The sequence below is a fragment of the Meleagris gallopavo genome, chromosome 1 (genome assembly GCF_905368555.1).
Source record: "Meleagris gallopavo chromosome 1, MGAL_WU_HG_1.1, whole genome shotgun sequence".
NCBI classification, from domain to species: Eukaryota; Metazoa; Chordata; class Aves; order Galliformes; family Phasianidae; genus Meleagris; species Meleagris gallopavo.
In genome coordinates, this window is record NC_139404.1 from 135,149,207 (window position 1) to 135,167,546 (window position 18,340).

Below are 18,340 nucleotides of genomic sequence, written 5' to 3' on the forward strand. Positions count from 1 at the left end.
CAACCTGATGACCCTTTTACGTTTCAGGATAAGTAGAGCATAACAAATGCATGTGGCTTGAGGCTTTTTGACTTAATAATCCAAGGAAGAAGGTGCTTAGCACAGTGCTCCGTTTCCATACAGACGCTATTGTTTGCCATTCTTAGGCCTTGCAATAGAAGAGGACTGGGTAAAAGTGTAGCAGGATTTTTATTTTTCTTTTGCTCTTCCCAATCTTGTACCCATTTGAAATCACCTGTGCACTTTACCTTCCTATAAATATGGAATAAATGTGGATTGTTCAAGCTTGAACAATCACAAAAGTAAATGCAAATAAACTGCTTTTGGATGATGACTTCCTTTTGAATTCTAATATTTGCTGCTGTTCACTCTTACACTTCACAGTACTCTCTGACTTAGTTTTTTAGCTCATATACTGGTAACGCATAGGCTGATCAATTTATAATTATAAATGGTACAGAAATCTTTAAGTTGTTCCCTGCATACCATATTAGTTCCTAGATAAGCTGTTTGTATTTGTTAAAGTTGTTGCCAAGTTGTTTGGTTTTACATCCTAGAGCATTTGAAACTGAGCCATAGGATCTGTACTTGCCAATTCTAAATTTAAATGTAATTTATCACGTGTGTCATTCCAAGAGGAACACACCCTCAGGCATCCATTTGTGCAATGCACCTGGGAGCTTTGCTGCCGAGTAAGCTGTACGTGTGTGAATTTTGTGGCAATGGAAAAAGGAATAAAGGGACTTGGAACATAAGGGATAGAAGTCAATTGTGGGATCTCCATGTGGTTTTGTCAGCTTTCTGCTTTGGAAGCCTTGCAAGGACTAGTGGGATTTTGGTTTGTTTCAGTTAGTTTATTGGATTCCTGCATTTTTATTTCATTGGGAAGAAGAGGGAAAGGGTAGAACTCGACTTTTTTTAGCAGTTACAATGGAAACAAATGTCTGCCTGTTTTGTTCATCTGTGCCACGTTTAAGCTTTTAAGCAGCTTGGTGTGTTTAGCTGCAGTGCTGGATTCACTACACCTACCCAATAGCAACTGAACTCTCTCATTTGCATCCTCCGTTTGTACTAACAATGAGATGTAACTGGAGGGGAAGTCTTGCTCAGTCCTAGGTTCTGAACTCTGCAGGCCAATCTGTGCAGAGATCTTCAGAGGTATGTATTCAACTGTCCTTAATTCTCTTCTGAAAGTTTGGAGCAAAATAGGTGTCTTCTCTGCTTTCCCCATGGCATCTCTGTCCAGCTTCTGCGATGCCACAAGTGTTCTCCTGTAACAACAAAACTGCTGATGAGTCATGGCAAAAAACGGCAACCTTTTCCAACCTGTAGCCTCCCTCAGCTTCCGCCAACCCAGCACCTGGTCCATCAAGAGGCACAGCCCTTCTGAAAGAGAAAAAGGTCATGTTTTGCAATAATGAGACCTTACTATTTTTTTTTAGGAAGTATTCACCAAAACATGCTTTCTGACATTTGCATTGTAAAAAGTGTGCTGGGTAGAATAAGGTGAGATGGACACCTGTGATGCTCAGCTTTTTTGTTATAAGCCGTTGATAGACACATCTGTGACTGCAACCATACTATACTCATCTATACTCACATACACAAGATGCCAAATTTCAGATCAGTGGGTACAGTGTTCATTTCTTAATGAGAAAACACCTGCAGAAGCTTAAGGACGTTCACATTTTTATTTAGTGATTGGGATGCTTCCTCTTATTGGCTTGTATAGCTGCTTGACATCCGCAGTGTTTTCTCTTGTGCCTCTTAGAAGCAGTGAGATGCTCTGTGCTCTGCCATTTGTTGTTAGACAAACCCTATAGGCTTCATGTGATGTTGTAGGCTTTCTGTCAAGACGGTAGAAAAGAATCAAGTCTATGCTGCAGCATTAAAGGAACATTCTTCTCTCAAGGCAGTGCTGTGAAGCAGCGTAAAAATGATGCACCCCAAGTAATTAAACAAGTAAAGGCTGTTTTTTCCTGGGTCTCGGTGTCTTCTATAACTAGTACCGTTCTTAAAGACGTGATCCCTATGCCAGAGTGAAACCCTTCCCTTTGGTAGTTACATTACATCTCTGATACATCTGGCCAGGGTTAGTGAATAGGTTCAAGTCTAAGCAGGAGCTGGAGCAGAAAACAGAACTGTTCAGAAGCCATGTCTGGTATCAACTGTACTTCTCTGGGGTACAGCTCTGTATCCTTGGAATAGGTGAAATTTGAATCCAGGGCATTTCCTACTGAGCGTACTGACTGGCAGACTCATAGGTCAGGCACCTACGGCATAGTCTTCTTTTACTCAAAATGCAGAGGGGCTGTTGGTGGCAGCTGTCTCAGCTCATGCTCTGTTGACTGGAAGTAGCACATTTAAAGGACATCACGTGCAGTTTACAAATTAAACGAAAGCTCAGTTCTTTGTTGTGTTTTCAATCTAGCCTTATTTCCATTAGCTAAGGGCTTTGTTCCAAATTTGGACTACGTTACGAGCAGTCGTAAAGTCCATGGGAGGCGAAAGGGCAGTACAACTGCCAGCCACTTCTAACAGGACGAGATAGATGGAAAACTAAGAATAGCTTTGCCCATTTCCAGAAAGGAACCTTTCATCTGATAAGGCCCCTCCTAGCCCTCCGCAGTGCCTCAGCAGGTGGTTTGCAAGTCTTTCCATGTGCTTTAAAATGACAATATTCTGTGGGAGTGCCAAAGGCGTGCCGCAGCAGGCTACAGGAAACATGTAACTGAGATATCAGACTGGAAGCTACTATGCCTCCAATGTTTTTTTGTAAGACGTGTTCGCCTGAATTTTCTGTTTCAGTGCTCCCTTTCAGACCACCATGGAATCATAGAATCAATTGCTCAGGTTGGAAAAGACCTTAAAGATCATCAAGTCCAACCACAACCTAACCATACTGCCCTAAACTCTAACAACCCTTCGCTAAATCGTGTCCCTGAGCATCACATCCAAACGGTTGCCCATGGCTGGCCATCTCTGGAGCTGGCTGCCCAGCCACGTTGCACAGCTCATGGCCCTCAGCCCCGTGCAGTGCCTCTGGGACATAAGGTATAACTGCCCTTTGCTCTGTGCTTTTTCCATTCAGAATTGTTCTTTCCTACCAAAGAAACACACTCATAGTGTCCTTAAAGCTCAGCACTTCTGTTACCTGTATCCTAATCTTTAAAACACAAGTTGCTGCTTCCTTCTGTTTTGCTTATTTCTTAGAATGTAGAGTGAGGATGGCAAAGCTTATCTTCCATCCAAGTGCTTGGAAGCTATGTTAAGCTTTTCTTGTGTGAAGCACAGTAATATTTGTACTCATGTCAAATATCCTGTCTGTGATTAACTGCTTATCATTCTGGCAGGTAGCAGGATGCATCCCCTCACCGCTGCCCTTTTCCATCTGAATAGCAATCAGGATTGCTTCCCATAAAAGATCAAAGAAAAACAAAACTCTTTCTCCCGATATCCTCTATCAAAACTGCAGTAGAGCCAATTGCATTCAAGTCAAAGCTTTCTGCACCTCTGCTTGTATTTCAATCTGTAAAGTGCTAGTAATTTATGATTCTTTAGGTCAGCATGAACCTTGGAACCACAATTTAGGTTGGTCTCCATAGATCCTTGAAAGAAGATGCTGAGCCTACGTAGATGGATTTGTGGGCAGTATATGTTCAGAAGGCTGCAAAACTGCAGAGCCCTTTCTTATACTGCCTGGCAGCAGCACAGAAAAAAACTACAACAGAATGAGGTGTTGATTTTCCAAGCATCAACTTCGGAAGGAGTTGAGAGGACTTTGAGGAAGTTAAGAAAACTCAATTCTTACGAAGTGTGTTTTCTTCATATATGAACTTTCTGAGATTCGCAAGATGCCATTTAAATAAATCTTTCAAAATAGTTTCCTTTATGAGTGCAAATGTGGGCTGCATGTAAGTTCTGCCTAAGGAAAAAGTCATTCTTTGCCAGGCAGCAGCACGTGGGACTGAAGCTAACATTTTGCTCAGTGCTTGTCCAGGGGTGCAGTGAATTAACTAAACACTCCCACTGGAACAGCAAGAAAGTTGCTGACAAAATATTGCTATGCAGCATAATTAGAAATGTACATGTTACTTCAGGTGGGCTTTCTTGTCACCTAAACCATTATTCTTGTGATTCCTGATTAATGGGCACCTCTTTTATTGCAGGCTTTCAGCTTCTCGATCAGTCCCTGAAAGCGAGACTGACTGCAGCCTATCAGAAAAGTGCAGGAAAGTGTATTAATTTGCAAGTTATTAAATAAATAAACACCCTTGTGAAGCCATCTGTTTTTCTGGGTGTAGAGTTACTTGCACCGGCTAGGGCTCAGTATTTCCTGGCTTGCTTTGTGCTGTGTGGCAGAAACGATGTTTTTGCACTTCGCTTTGTAGACGCGCTCCTGCAGTTCCATTGAACAAAGCCTCTGCAAAGTCCCCAGCTTATGAAATATTTCCTCTCCATTGGGTCGCAGTCAGGGGATGGCATCTGCAGAGCCAGAAAAGGAAGCTCTTGCCTTATAGAGAGCACTCGTGGGGTGACACAATGGCTGATATAAAGTGTCAGAGGAGCTGAGCTGAAGGCAAAGGAACAAAGGAAGATCCAGATCCAGTGGCTGTGGAGAGCCAGAAGTGTCTTGAGGATGGATAAATTTAAGGCTGCGCTTGTACTGGCCGGGGTAGGGGATGCTCTTGGTTACAGAAATTTCTCCCGACAGGACAATGCTTTAGGTGCAAAAATCCAACAGGAGCTGAAGGAAATCGGAGGGCTGGAGAACCTGGTGCTCTCCCCAGACAAATGGCCAGTAAGTGACAACACGCTCATGCACATGGCTACAGCAGAGGCTGTCATCACAGGTAGGTAAGATGGACTTGGAACTGCAGTCTGGAAAGAAACAAAGCTGTAGAACTACTGCTTTTTCTTAAAATAAGCCCAATTTGGAAAAAAAGTGTGTCAGAAATGCTGTTGGTGTGAATGATGATGTTTAGTTCATCTCTGCCATGAGCATGGTCCTGTGGCCACCACTCCAGCTGAGGAGCTGTGATTTCTCTCATGTGGAGGGGCTCTCTCTGTGCTTCCCCTCATTTTATAAAGCTGGCTAAAGCTTAACGACTTGAAACGCTGCAAGTCAAGAGCAACAAAACAACTGTCAAGTAGATGATCTGTATGCTATATACAACAGGGATTGGTACAGCCACTAGAAAGAAACCTGTCTGAAATTCTTCCATAAAAGATCAGAGCTTTCATGAGTGCATTTCTAACATGTTTGTGCTTCTTGCTCCAGGCGGGGGTGGAGTACCCTTGATATCTTGTCCTGGCTAAAATGCAATGGCAGTAGAGGAGCAAGCTGCTTTGTAGAGAGAGCTCTGCACCTTTAATCCAAACAATATTCTAAAATATGATGATAATAAAGTATATCACAATGGTGAAAGTTATTAATATGTCTTCTAAAAGCACAGCAGTTTGAGAGAAAGCCTTTTTTTTATAAGGTAGTACTGTTTGTCAGACTAAGTGATATTTTTATCAACACCCTATCCACTGAACTAAGGCTTTCTGAGACCATCTGGGTTGTCACCAGAAATTCTTCAGAAGACAGCCGCCTTTCAGCAACATTTTGTCTCCTCCAAATGAAACAAATTTTTAAAACCGATTTCCCTTAACACGTGTAGCACTGGATAGCAGCAGAACCCAACAGTGAAGCTGAATATTGTTATAGTCAATGAATGCGTGTCTGCTTCGTTGCTTTATCTCTTTTTGCTTCTAATGCGCTCTAAATTTAGCGTGCAGAGATCAGTTGAAGAGTGTGGCGGACACTTCATGCCTGGCTGTTAGCAGGCCAATGGTTTAAGGGGTAGCTAATACACTAAAGATAAGGGCAAGATGTCAGCCAATCAAGAACAAAGATGACTAACATATTTCTGAATATAGGCTATGATTAAATACATATCATATGTTTCCTGATTGTTGAACTGTCCAAAACCATAACTTCTGAATAGTCAAGTTGGTTGGACTATGAGTATAGTAATAAATCTTGCATGCAGCAGGAGCACTGTCCTTTTTGAAGAAAGAAAGGTCTCACTAATTTTCATTCACCTATGCTTATCTCATGCTCTTATTTCTTTGTCCTGATCAGATGGGCTTTAAAAAGATGCTGCTGTGGGCTTGTGAGAAAACAAAAAGCAGGAGAAGGGAATTTTAGTAAGAAATCTTCATTTCAGGGCAACATTCATAAATGGGGGAAATCAAGTCCTTTCCTCTGCTTCCCAGAAGGGAGGCAGGGCTGCCCCTCCTGCAGACATCTTCTCCTTGCAGAGAGGATGGAGCAATCTGCTGGGGTGACCTGGCTCACTCTCTGTGGGAGCAGAAGGCCCCATCCAACCTGGCCTTGAACGTCTCTGGTGATGGGGCACCCATGGCTTCTCTGGGCAGCTGTGCCAGCGCTTTGCTGCTCTCTGAATAAAGCATTTTCTGCCAACATCTAACCTAAATCTCCCCTTTTAGTTTAAAGCCATGGAATGTTCCCACTTAAAGAAAGAGCCTGTCCCATCGGCCTGCTGGCTGAGGCCCCACATTTAGGCCCCATGGTGGGCTCAGGACCCTGGCTCTGGGGACAGGGTTCCTGGAGGAGGTGCTGGGTGATAAATCCTGCTCTTGGCTCAGGTCCTCATAAACTGATATCTGATTCCTAAATCTGGAAATAGTTGGCAGTTTGAAAGCATCCTGCTCCTCCAGGACTGTATGTGAGATGGCCAGTGTAATTGATAGGGCTTTTTTCTTATAAAAGGAAGGGAAATTTCATTTTACTCTGCATCTTTTTTATTTGTCTGCCTGCAAAAATGTCACTTTAGAGAATTTGTGGCTGATGGGGTTCAAAATTTATTCCCAAATTTAAATGCTTCTGTAGATTTAAGAAATCACCAATATTTGATGAAATGAAGACATTTTTAAAAGTTCCCCTGGTGTCATTTCACAGAATCACAGAATGGCCTGGGTTGGAAGGAACCTCAAAGATCACGAATCTCCAACCCCCCCACCACAGGCAAAGCCACCAACCTCCACATTTAATACTAGATCAGGCTGCCCAGGGCCCCATCCAATCTGGCCTTGAACACCTCCAGGGACAGGGCAGTTTGATTTGGGGGATCGTTTGATCCACAGTCAAACCACATGTCAGAGAGGTCATTGAGTACACAGAAAACTTATAGCTCACTGGCAGCCTCCTATGTTCTCACTAGCTATGAACTTGTAGGATTCAGTGAAGGTTCTTCCTCGGTGCAAACCAGGGCATCAGCAGTGCAAAGCAGCAGTTAGACTGTAGAAACACTGTGGGTTCAGTGCAGCAGAGATTCCTTGGGCAAGACTTTAAGGCTGCAGATAAGCATGGAGGTGGGCCGAGATGGGTGGAATTGGCACCAAGGCAGTGGGTGCACGCAGCGAGGCTTGGGCAGCACTGCACACCCGAGGCAAGAGAAAGCCCCCCAGCAGCTGCTGCAGGGAGAAGAACGCCTCAGTCTGTTCAGTTCTAGGAATTAGAAGTGAAAACAAAAGTGGGAAAAGTTAAGAACAGAGAAACAGGAGTGTTTTCTCTCCAGCCTGCTCTCATGGTTTGCAAAATTGTTCATAGTAGCACCGGCACTGTGCCTCCGTGTACTGAAAACAGAAGTAGGAACGTATATTAACGGCATCACTAGCCTTCTGTGTTTGTTGTCAGTGGTCTCTTGTTATTCTGCATTCACATGACAGCCTTTGCTCCTGTTCTGAGCAGATTACTGGTGTTTGGAGGACTTGTACCGGGAGCTAGTGAAGCGCTACGTGGATGCTGTGGACAAACTCTCAGGGAGGCGGCCAGACCCTGCAACCATCGAGGGCTGCCGGGAGCTGAAGCCAGATAATTACCTTCTGGCATGGCACACTCCATTCAATGAAAAGGGTAACGTACTGCTTTAGAGTCATAGACACTGGCTTGGGTAACACCTGCCTTCAAGATTTGGGGCTACGGGGAAATTGCTTTGTTTTTCTCCCTGACATCAAAAGTTACTACCTCTGAAATATTTCCATGCTTGCCTGGGGATGGCAAGAGGTCTGCCAGGAATTCCTGCTCTAGGGCACTGTGTCCTCTCGTAAATGCACCCTTCCCCATTTAACATCTATTTAAAGAGACTTTGTCCTTGGCTCCGTGCCTCTGAGTCCAGATCTTTGTCCTTGAGTTTAATGGTTATTTTAAGAAATATTTTCTCCTTTTTTTTTTTTTTTAATAATTTAAATGTTTGTAGATGCAAATCTTTTCAGTCATACATTACTTTTCTTCAGGACGATGCAATGCAAGGAACTACAGCTGTTTAACTGATAATCCCAAATATTCCCAGCACCGTCTCCCTTCCCAAGACCCTTACTTTCTCTTTACAATCATTTCATTTTATGATGAATAGAATTTCTACTTCCTGCTAATTAGCACACATGCAGATGTGTACACTCATAGACCTGAGTAGTGCCAGTAATCATGAATGACTGCAGCAGCAATGGCTGCCCATACAGGTGTTGCACCGTGTCAGTGTGATGCAGTACTGCTGTGGTATGTACAGACACTGCTCAACAGAATTGTATGTTGATGCAACACTGTGACAAAAACACGGTGGCACCATGCCACAGCTATTTCTAGATCTCTGGGGGCAGTTTTATTTGACACAAAAAAGGTCTCACTGAGCCCCTGTCACTACCATAGTCGTTGGGTCAGGAAGGCTCCCCTCTGCTTTACTCTGCCCACCAGCCATACGCTGGGCAGATCTGAGATAGTGCCCCTTTGGCAGTCGTCCTGTGCTTTCTGACTGACAGTGAGTAAAACTCAGTCAAAATAGCAGTGGGAGCTGCTGCTGGCCCTGAGCAGTTCTTGACACCTCCAGCAGCAGGACGCAGCTGTTCCCCAGCCTGCTGCTGTTTTGCTTTTCAGCCTTCTTCCTCCACAGCTTTACATGGCAGAAGATTTGCTCTTGGGATGCTCTGGGCTAGAATTATCTAAAATGAATTCCTTCAGATCCAGCATCTATAATGCACTGTCTCCATCTCATCCCACAAATACCACTCTGAACATCTCATAGATTATTTACTTTCACTTTGAATTTCCACAAAATTCCACTTGAGGCAAGAAAAATCTTCATTGCTCAATGTCAGGTGATATCTTGAATGATCTGGTACCAAAATGCTCTCTTCTGGTAGTCATTTTATGTCATCCCACTTCTTTCAAAGTTCATGTGCTAGCCTTCATGGAACAGTCAAACTGGAGCTTAGATAATTTCAAACTGCTCATGTAAAGGTCTTCTGCTCAGCTTTGTGTGTGTATAGTCAGCACATCAACCTCTTACGTCAAACTGCCCTATGTATCTCTTTCCCATCTACTGCCACATTCATTGGCATGCTCACTGAAGAGGTACTCAAATTATGTTAAAGGGTGATGGAATTCCTATGGTCATCAAGAGAACTGCCCAAGTCTATCCAACAGCTTCTGTTTGAAGAGCTTATATCCATATTATGGCATTGATAAGGACTGATAAGGAAAAAGTTTAAGATAAATGCAGAAAGTTGGGGAACAAAAATGAAGAGAAGGATAAGCTGCAGATGGACATAAAGGAAAAGGAGTTGAGTTCTGAGTTTTCATGAAGAACAAACCATAGTCACAAAGGATGCGTCCTCTTCAGAGTAGCCATTAATCTGATCTTCATTATTCTACATATGTAGAGTGAGGAAAAACCCCCTGAGGTCTTCCATCCTAACAAAAAATAATGCACTGCATGAATGAAGATGATATAGTAAGCTCCTGCAGAGAGAGAATTGTAGAGAAAACTTACTTTTCATAAATCTGTTAGAAAGCCCATGAAATAGTCAAGAAACCAGAGGTCAAAGATGACTGATGCATGAAGTCTGTTTGGATTTCCAATGTATTCAACAGCTTTTGTAGCTACTAATATCTGAGGTAGATCAGTAAAATTATAAATAGAATGGAGAACATTTATATGGGTAGAGAAAACTCACCGTCTCCTCCAGAGCAGAACTAAGCATTTCAGATGAAACCAACCAGTTATGAATTCCAACTAAATAAAAGGGAGAACTTAAATGTAGCAACTAATTAAGTTGCACAACTCTTTTCAATGGGAATGTGCAGGTGATAACATTCCAATGCGTTCAAAAAAATAGCTTGGCAAATTCACTCAGAGAAAATCCTTCAAGGGCTCTAAACAGAGTAATGAAGCAGCAGCTGACTCCTGAACCAGGGAACCAAATTGCCAGCAGTTTAGTTAGTACAAAGGGACCTCGCTGTTATAGTTTTCTTTTACTCTTTCTTATTGTCATTTCTGTCATAATTGTTATTCTTACTCTCTATTGCCCAATGTCAGAGTGGATCTAACCTTGTTAGATTACTTCACCTGGGTGCCCACTCAGGAGAGTTGCTGCCTGGGAAGAAAACAAGCCCCTTCTAGAGAATGATTCAGATCCTAGTTGGTCTGTATTACATCTGGAGATGCCAATGGGTGTCTTGAGTTAATGTTTTAGTTTGGATTGGGCAGGTAACTTTATGCTCCCTCTACTATCATTCACACTTTGATTATGCTCATGATCTTAGAGCACACAAGCAGCAGTCATTTGGGTTGAGAATGAAAGGAAAGCGGTTCTCTAGCACTGGCCTTGGCTCCTTGGCATCTGCTGTTTCACTGTGGCTTATGGATTGCTCCTCTTGTGCCATTATACTTGCTAACAGAGACAATGTTTTTCCTTGCTGCCTGTCTGGGAAAGACAGGAAGAATGTGCTTCTAATGTAGGTCCCACACATGCTAAAATTAGGTGGCATAAATATTTCCCCTTATCTATCAGGGGCCAAGTAGGGAAACACTAATTGCTCTCAGCAATACCCAAGATTCTGGGAAGTGTGAGTGAGTGAAGGCAGTGCTGAAAACATGCTAAGTACTTTGAAAAATCAAACCCTATCCATCTTGAAATGAGTGCCTGCAATGAGAAAATGCTTTTTTGGGCACTGGCTCACCAGCTGTGAAGAGCAGATAATCACCTCACTGGTATCTTGTGAAGATAAGCTCATTAAAACTTCAGTAGGATCCCGATACTGCTGTGATAAGTACTGGAGAGAAAATAATCAGTAAATTTAGCTCTGCATTCAGTAAACTGTTTAAAAGATGAACACCTGGAATCATATACTCAGTATTGAGGATTAAAAGACCGGATTATCAACACATAATCTCTGCACTGCATGAGGCAGACATTCCCCACAAAAAGCTCAGTAAATTCAGGCAGCATCATGATGAGTATGTGCAAAAGCACTGACATCAGTTTGCACAGGAAACCTCAGTTCTGAATTCTAACTTTTAAGGATTTGGCTCTGTACTCTGTTTTTGAGACACATTATTTTATCAAGAAATAGAAGCTATTTTGTAAACTACCTGTGGGGCTCTCCAGAAGGAACCGCATAATGAAACTGTAAGATTAGCTGTGACAGTCATATAAAGAGTTTTAGTAATGTACTCTCAGCATGATAACTACTAAAATAAGGGCATATTAAAAGTGTACCTGTTTGGCAGAGTGCTGTTTTGCACTGCTGGCATCTGGAGCAAGAAAAGAGAGGTGTCAGCCAATGATCAGTGAAAGTGACATGAGAGTTGGAATCAAACACTGGTAACAAGAGAGCATGCTGCTCTTTGATACCTGCTTGCTCTTTGTAACACTCAAGAATACTGGAATATACTCGTAGAATATACTGGAATCTACTAGTATTAGAATAAATTGGCAAAATTACATGCATGAAACTTTCAAAACATTCAAACTTGTTCCTTTCAAAATATGTAACTTTGCTTGCATGCTGTTTTCCTGCTTTCTGGAGAGCTCCTACAGAGGTGCTGAATTAATAGAATGCACTTGTTTCTGACACAATCGACATATTTATGCATCAACAATCTCTTTTTAAGTGCTTAGCATTGTTGTTTTACTTTAGGTTCTGGCTTTGGAGCATCTACAAAAGCAATGTGCTTAGGGATGCGTTACTGGAAGCCAGAGAGGCTGGAGTCACTTATTGAAGTGAGCATTGAGTGTGGACGAATGACTCACAACCACCCTACAGGTAATATCTGCAAATGTATTTTTTCTATGAAGTGCCCACAGCTGAGAGAACTAACCCAGCTCCTGTGAAACCACTCGGTTAAGCAGCTTTTGGTTTGCAGACTCCAAGGCCTAGGTTTGAATTTTGCTCAGGCAGTATATGTATGTATACAAGCTTATATATGGGCTTGTGTATTATACAAACAGCAGTCTCAAGCATAGGAGTGCTCCTTCCTAAAATTCCAATAACTAAACACACCCTGTCTCATCCAAAGCATATTCATGCCACTTGCCCTGATCAAATCTCAGGATTTGTGTACATCTAGATGACTCACTGTTACAGGGTGAGCTTATGGTTCAGAGGATAACATTTTTCTGTTGATAGGTCTTGTCACATCCAATCGCTGCAGGTAAGAGTAGAAAGCCAAAAAAATTCTAATTCCATACATTTAGGACACAATCTGAATTATTAGCTAAACAAAACATAAATAATTAGATTTAATGTTGCTCTGAATATCTAAGACTGTCAATCTGATAGTTTCATGCTGCTTAAGCATGTATTCATTCAATCTGCTTTAAAGAGCAATAAATAAAATTATAATGAAGAATGACGAGTTCAACATGCTCAGTGCTCTGAAGCAGTCAGAAAAGCCATCAGGATGGCATAAAATTAAAGGAAAAGTATTGAAAGCAAAGTAGAGAATATTTTTGAGGCAACACACAACATCTATGGCTCTTTAGCAACAAGTCTGCTTGTAGGTCTGAGTATCCCACTTCAAAAAAGGACTTAATTTGAGTCAGGAAATGGCAGCAAGGAGTATCAAATACCTTCTGCACGAGGAGAAATTAAGTCCAGAAGGATTTTTCTGCTGAAAAGGAGACAAGTGGCACGGGGGGGGGGGGGGGGGGGGGGGGGGGGGGCAGTGAGAAGAGGGGTGGTAAGGGCATGACAAACATCACTAACAGGTATCCTAAAAGGTATCGAGGAAGGTTGAGCAGTGAATCTCTTAAGTCAGAGACTGGAAAAACCCAACTGAGATGTCAGTCAGGATGGATACAGGACTGACTCCCCATCCTGGTCCCTGGCTTTGCTCACAAAACGCTCTGCAGCCACCTCATGCTGACTGTGATACTTTTAAGGATCTTTGTGGCAACTTGGATAGATGCTGTCTGTCCAAGTGAGACCACTTTTGCTGTCTCTGCCTGTTTTGTTTTGTTTTGTTTCAGATTCTGAAAACATCTGTTAGATGTGACTTTGGCCTGACCTGGTATTGAAGGTTTTATCATAGAGAGAAGTAGTAATCATCTGCTCTGGAGCTGTAACCTTCTAAAATAATTTATGTTTGCCTTCAGAAGAACACACCAATTTCATGATTACCTCTGTGCATGAGAAAATGCTTTCTGAATCATGCACTCAGTGAAGCACACGCAATGATACTCTGCTCACCCAATGCTTGTCTGAATGATAGAGTTGTTTTGTTAACCTTCTTTTGCCCTGGATTGGTTTTGTTGCATTTGACAAAATGCCAAGATCACAAGCAAATATGAGAAACAAGCTTGTCTGTTTCTGACATCATAAAAGATTTAAGTGCCCATTAATAGAAAGTTCTCTTCAAATACATTTGTATCCAAAGAGGATGCCTGTACTTACAAGGGCATGTGGACAATGTCTTACTCAGACAACTGAAAAAAAGAAAATAATGGATCTAACTAGATAAGATGGACTTGTCCACCTAGAATAAAATAAGCCAGAAATAGTGTGAGATCCACTGAGCTGAATGACTCCATATGCAAAGTGACATAGCTTTTAAGTGAATACCTTTGTGCAAGACCCTTATTCCATGTGACTTCAATTACAAGATCTTCTGTATCAAATCATCATAGAATCAAAGAATGGTCTGGGTTGAAAAGGATCTCAAAGATCATGTAGTTTCAACCCCCCTGCCATGGGCAGGATCACCAACCACTACATCAGGCTGCCCAGAGCCACATCCAGCCTTGCCTTGAATGCATCCAGGGATGGGGCATCCACAACCTCCTTGGGTAACCTGTTCCAGTGTGTCACCACTCTCTTTAGTGGATGATGTTTATTTTCGAGCCCCATCTCAATTTCTGTCAAGTTACACCATTGACAACAGAATCTCCCTTCTGTACAAAGTAATTCATAAACCACTGTTAGCCGAGAATCTCCACATGCCAAGAGCCAGCCAGTAAACAGTGGTAGGTTATGTGCATTTGTTAATCTACCCAACAGACAAGAGGCATCCTACTAATGATTTTACTAGGGACACGACAAGAACAGCACAAGTACAGATCACGTGGTAATAATTATATTTATCTATCATTTCCAGGCTTTCTAGGCTCCCTGTGCACAGCTCTCTTTGTGGCGTATGCAATACAAGGGAAGCCCCTGGTGCAATGGGGAAGAGAAATGATGAAAGTTGTGCCGATGGCAGAGGAATACTGCAAGAAGACCATTCGTCACATGGCAGGTAATGTCTGAATCAAGAATTATTTTCTTAAAAGTGTGTTCAGCTAGCAAAATTCCAAAGAAATGCCCAGTCTCACCATTCTTGCTGTTCTCCCCTCACCTTGCGACCCTTCAGACTGTCCTTTTGCAAAGTCCGCTTGGACTATAAGCTCTTTGCAGGTGGTGCCCTCCTCTCATACCATCTGTTAGGTACCCAATGTATTGATGACAAAAAAATGCAAAGAAAATAGCAGTGATAAGACCACACTGTACAGTTTTATCTTTAGGAAGTATTCAAAGATTGCTGAGAGGGAAGGAAGACATTAATTAGCAGGTCGTTAGGCAAACGTATTGCTGAAATATAAATTACTCAGCTCTTTCCATCCATTAACATAGTCCAGTATCTTCCATAAGAAAATCCACTGCCTTTTTACTCATTTTGCCAGGAGAAGTTCACTTGCAGGCACCTCCTGACAAAGAGTTAGCTTTTGACCACAGATGCAGATTTGACTCGTAGCCATTCTGAAAAAATATTTAAAACACAACGCCTCGTATCTTTGTTTTAAAACAAGTGAGCGGACCACAGCTGCCAAACTTGATATTGTTACATCACTGATGTATGTGGTCTTCAGGACAGATGTACTTTAGTTCCTTCTTACGAGGGAGTGATGCATTTGCAACAGCAAGACTGCTGTGGACAGATGAGTATAATTACCTTAAAACACTGAGGAAAGAGATCATCCTGTTAATCTGAAGGGACAACTGTTGAGAAAGACTGAATTCTATGGAAAAAATTACTCAAGTACACTCAGAAATGAAGATCTATCTGGGAAAGAAAGCTGCTGCTTTAAAACCTGAAAGAAGCAGGGAGCCTCTGAAAAACACTGTGTTTTCACCCGCGTCTCATTGCACACTAAGATTTTTTTAGACCAGACCTATGAGGAGCAGGTGCAGGATTAGTGTGAGTGAGATCCTCTTTGAATGACTTTCCAGCAGGTTCCTGTCACTCCACCAGAGCAGGACCCCTCTGCATGGAGGTATGTGTGTTGGACTCCTGAGGCATGCTGTGCGGGCAATGTCCGTATTGTTGAGCTTTGTCCTATTTTGGTAGCAAGATAAGTCTTCTGCATTAAAGATAAGCTCCTTGCCTGATGAGATGCACTGCAAAGATGTCCTGCCAAACAGAGCCCTCCTGTTTTAGAAAACACTTCTTGGCTGCTTTTACCCTCCTTGGATAACAAACATGATGTTCAGACATGAAGGGTTAGATTCAACACTCCTCTCTGTTACTCAGTTACATTTACTCTCCAGACAGCCCATGGATCCGCATGTGACTGTAGCCTCCATCTGGGCTCAAGAAATGGGGCCGAGCCTCAGTGTGGCTGGGGGATGGGGTTCCTGACTGTGCTACAGGCTGTCCATGCAACCAAAATCTCCTGCCTCTCCTTTCCCCCTTTGCTTCTGAGTCTGTGCGTTTAAACAATTGCTCTTCCTTGCTGATTGAGGTACTACACAGAAAATGGTCATCTGTGACGTTTTGATGCTTTATGTACATGGAGGAAAAAGGAAAATGGAAAATACATGCTTTAAAACACAACACAACCTGTCAACTCATTTGTATATTTAAAAGCAATTTTGGAACCAACTAGCGGGAGGAGTTTCGGTAGTTTTCTTCAACCAACCATTAACCATGAAGGTTAATCTTCATGGGATGTATTTTTTCCCTTGAAATACACTCTGGCCTAATGGCTGTGTGCTTTTTCATTCTTCTGAATAGCTCGTTTATTAGAATTCTGACAGCTAGCTTCCTTGTAATCGGGCAAAAGAGGCACAGGCTCAGAAGAAGGGCAGATGTGCATTCCCACATATATGAGGCCATGTGGCTGCTGATCTACCACCTCTTGAAGGTACTGGGTCATACAAGGCAGCATGGTTTTGTTTACATGGCATTTAACTGCTTTGAAGATCTGAATTGGCTAAGAGAAAAACGTGTGCAGCCTTTTAGGTAAAGAAGAAAAATCATAGAATCACAGAATGGTTTGGTTTGGAAGGAGATCTCACAGCCACCCAGTCCCACCCCATGCCCTGGGCAGGGCTTCTCCCCACCATCTCAGGCTGCCAAGGGCCCCATCCAACCTGGCCTTGAGCACCTCCAGGGGTGGGGCACCACTGCTTTTCTGGGCAGATTGCCAGCGCCTCACTGCCCTCATAGTGAAGAATTTTTTTCCTCATGTCTATCCAAAATCAGTTTTAATTCTGTTTTAAAACTGTTACCCCTTGTTCTGTCCCTAGATGTCCATGTAAAAGGCCTCTATCTTTTTTAGGCCTTTTTTAAATATGGAAAGGCCAAAATAAGGTCTCCCTGGAGGTTTCTCTTCTCCAAGCTGAACAGCCCCACCTCACAGCCTTTCTTTGTAGGTTACATCCTTCAGAAAACTAGTTCAATTGTGTGTATGCTCCTCAGTTATGTACAGCACTGAGTGACCAAAAAGGACAGAACCAGGGAGAAAGCAGCAAGAATTGATCATATTTTAAGATATACACAAGTAGTCCCACGCTGAATCCCCAGTTTGCCTTGACACGCTTAGCAGCCATGTACATCTCACCAATTTGTAATTCCTGACTCCCATCTACCTTTTCACTCAGGCATAAATTCTGCAGAAATGTATATATGTATTCAGTGTGACTTCTGCACCTTTTCAAGCCTTTATAAAAGGTCAGTCGTTGCCTTGAAAACACACCGAATTTAGTAAGAGTATTCACATGCATAAAGTTAAAAGTTCTTAGTAATATTCTTCCCAAAGTTACATTAAAAATGAGAAAGGCCTATGGTTATTACAACTGGCTCATTTGTATGGGCAAAGATATGTGTGTTATTTATTCTTTTTTACTACATTTAATAAGGATTATAATATACCCAAATGGAAATTTTGGTCTTTCCCATCTACCCTTTTCTGAAAGATCAGAGTCATGAACTGAAATCCTGGAGAAAATGTATGAATAAAAAACTGAGGTGGGAAGTAATTGTGTTTCAGGCATGTAAATATTTTTAGATATTCTTTAATCATAGCAAAAGAATACAAAAATTGGCACAGAACTGACATTTTATCTCTAATTCATTGACTTTTACCTTTTTCTTAGACTGTTTCTAAGTAAGTTCTCCAAATCTCACCTTGATGCCTCTTAATGTCATTTTAATATGTCATAAAAATAGCACGAGATTCTGAAAATACTTTCTTCCTTTTAACATCTGCTGTTTCCAGTTGGATGTTCCACCTCATATTAAAATGCATACTTAGGGTATATGCCTGCTTAATGTATTTTCCCGCAAAACACTCAGATTTTCAGATGAGTCAATACAATCATTTTCTATTGAAGTAGAAATGAAAATGTTGCCAAGATGAAATACTACATCGTTAATTTCTTTTGCATTCAGAATATCAGGAGCACTGGTTTTACTTTGAAGCCAAGTGGCAGTTTTACTTGGAGGAGAGAGAAATCAATGAGGAGAACCAGAACAAAGCCGTCTTTCCTGACAACTATGATGCAGAGGAGAGAGAAAAGGTAACTATGACTTCAGATAGTGCCCAGAAAGGCTTTTGCCATTGGTGGGACACACCAATACTTCACAAATGTTTCCAGTTCTGGAGCAGAAAGTCTTTATTTTCTTCTAAAATTTTAAGAAAGTGTAAAGAACTCCCATCCTTGATGTGGGTAGGTGTTAGTGGAAAAAGCAGCTGCAGTCAGTCCTGAGGTGCTAAAGGTTCCTACAATGGG

The 18,340-nt window shown here is 42.1% G+C and overlaps 1 protein-coding gene across 1 annotated transcript in view; it reads left to right on the forward strand.

Moving 5' to 3' along the window:
• The first annotated feature begins 4,342 nt into the window (after positions 1–4,342).
• ADPRHL1 (ADP-ribosylhydrolase like 1) overlaps positions 4,343–18,340 on the forward strand; it is a 33,854-nt gene continuing 19,856 nt past the window's right edge. Inside the window, exons 1-5 of the mRNA XM_085215115.1 lie at positions 4,343–4,853; positions 7,763–7,927; positions 11,990–12,115; positions 14,445–14,585; positions 18,000–18,127. Of these exons, the coding sequence (XP_085071241.1) occupies positions 4,640–4,853; positions 7,763–7,927; positions 11,990–12,115; positions 14,445–14,585; positions 18,000–18,127 (774 nt within the window). The 5' untranslated portion in view covers positions 4,343–4,639. The remainder of the gene's footprint in view (positions 4,854–7,762; positions 7,928–11,989; positions 12,116–14,444; positions 14,586–17,999; positions 18,128–18,340) is intronic.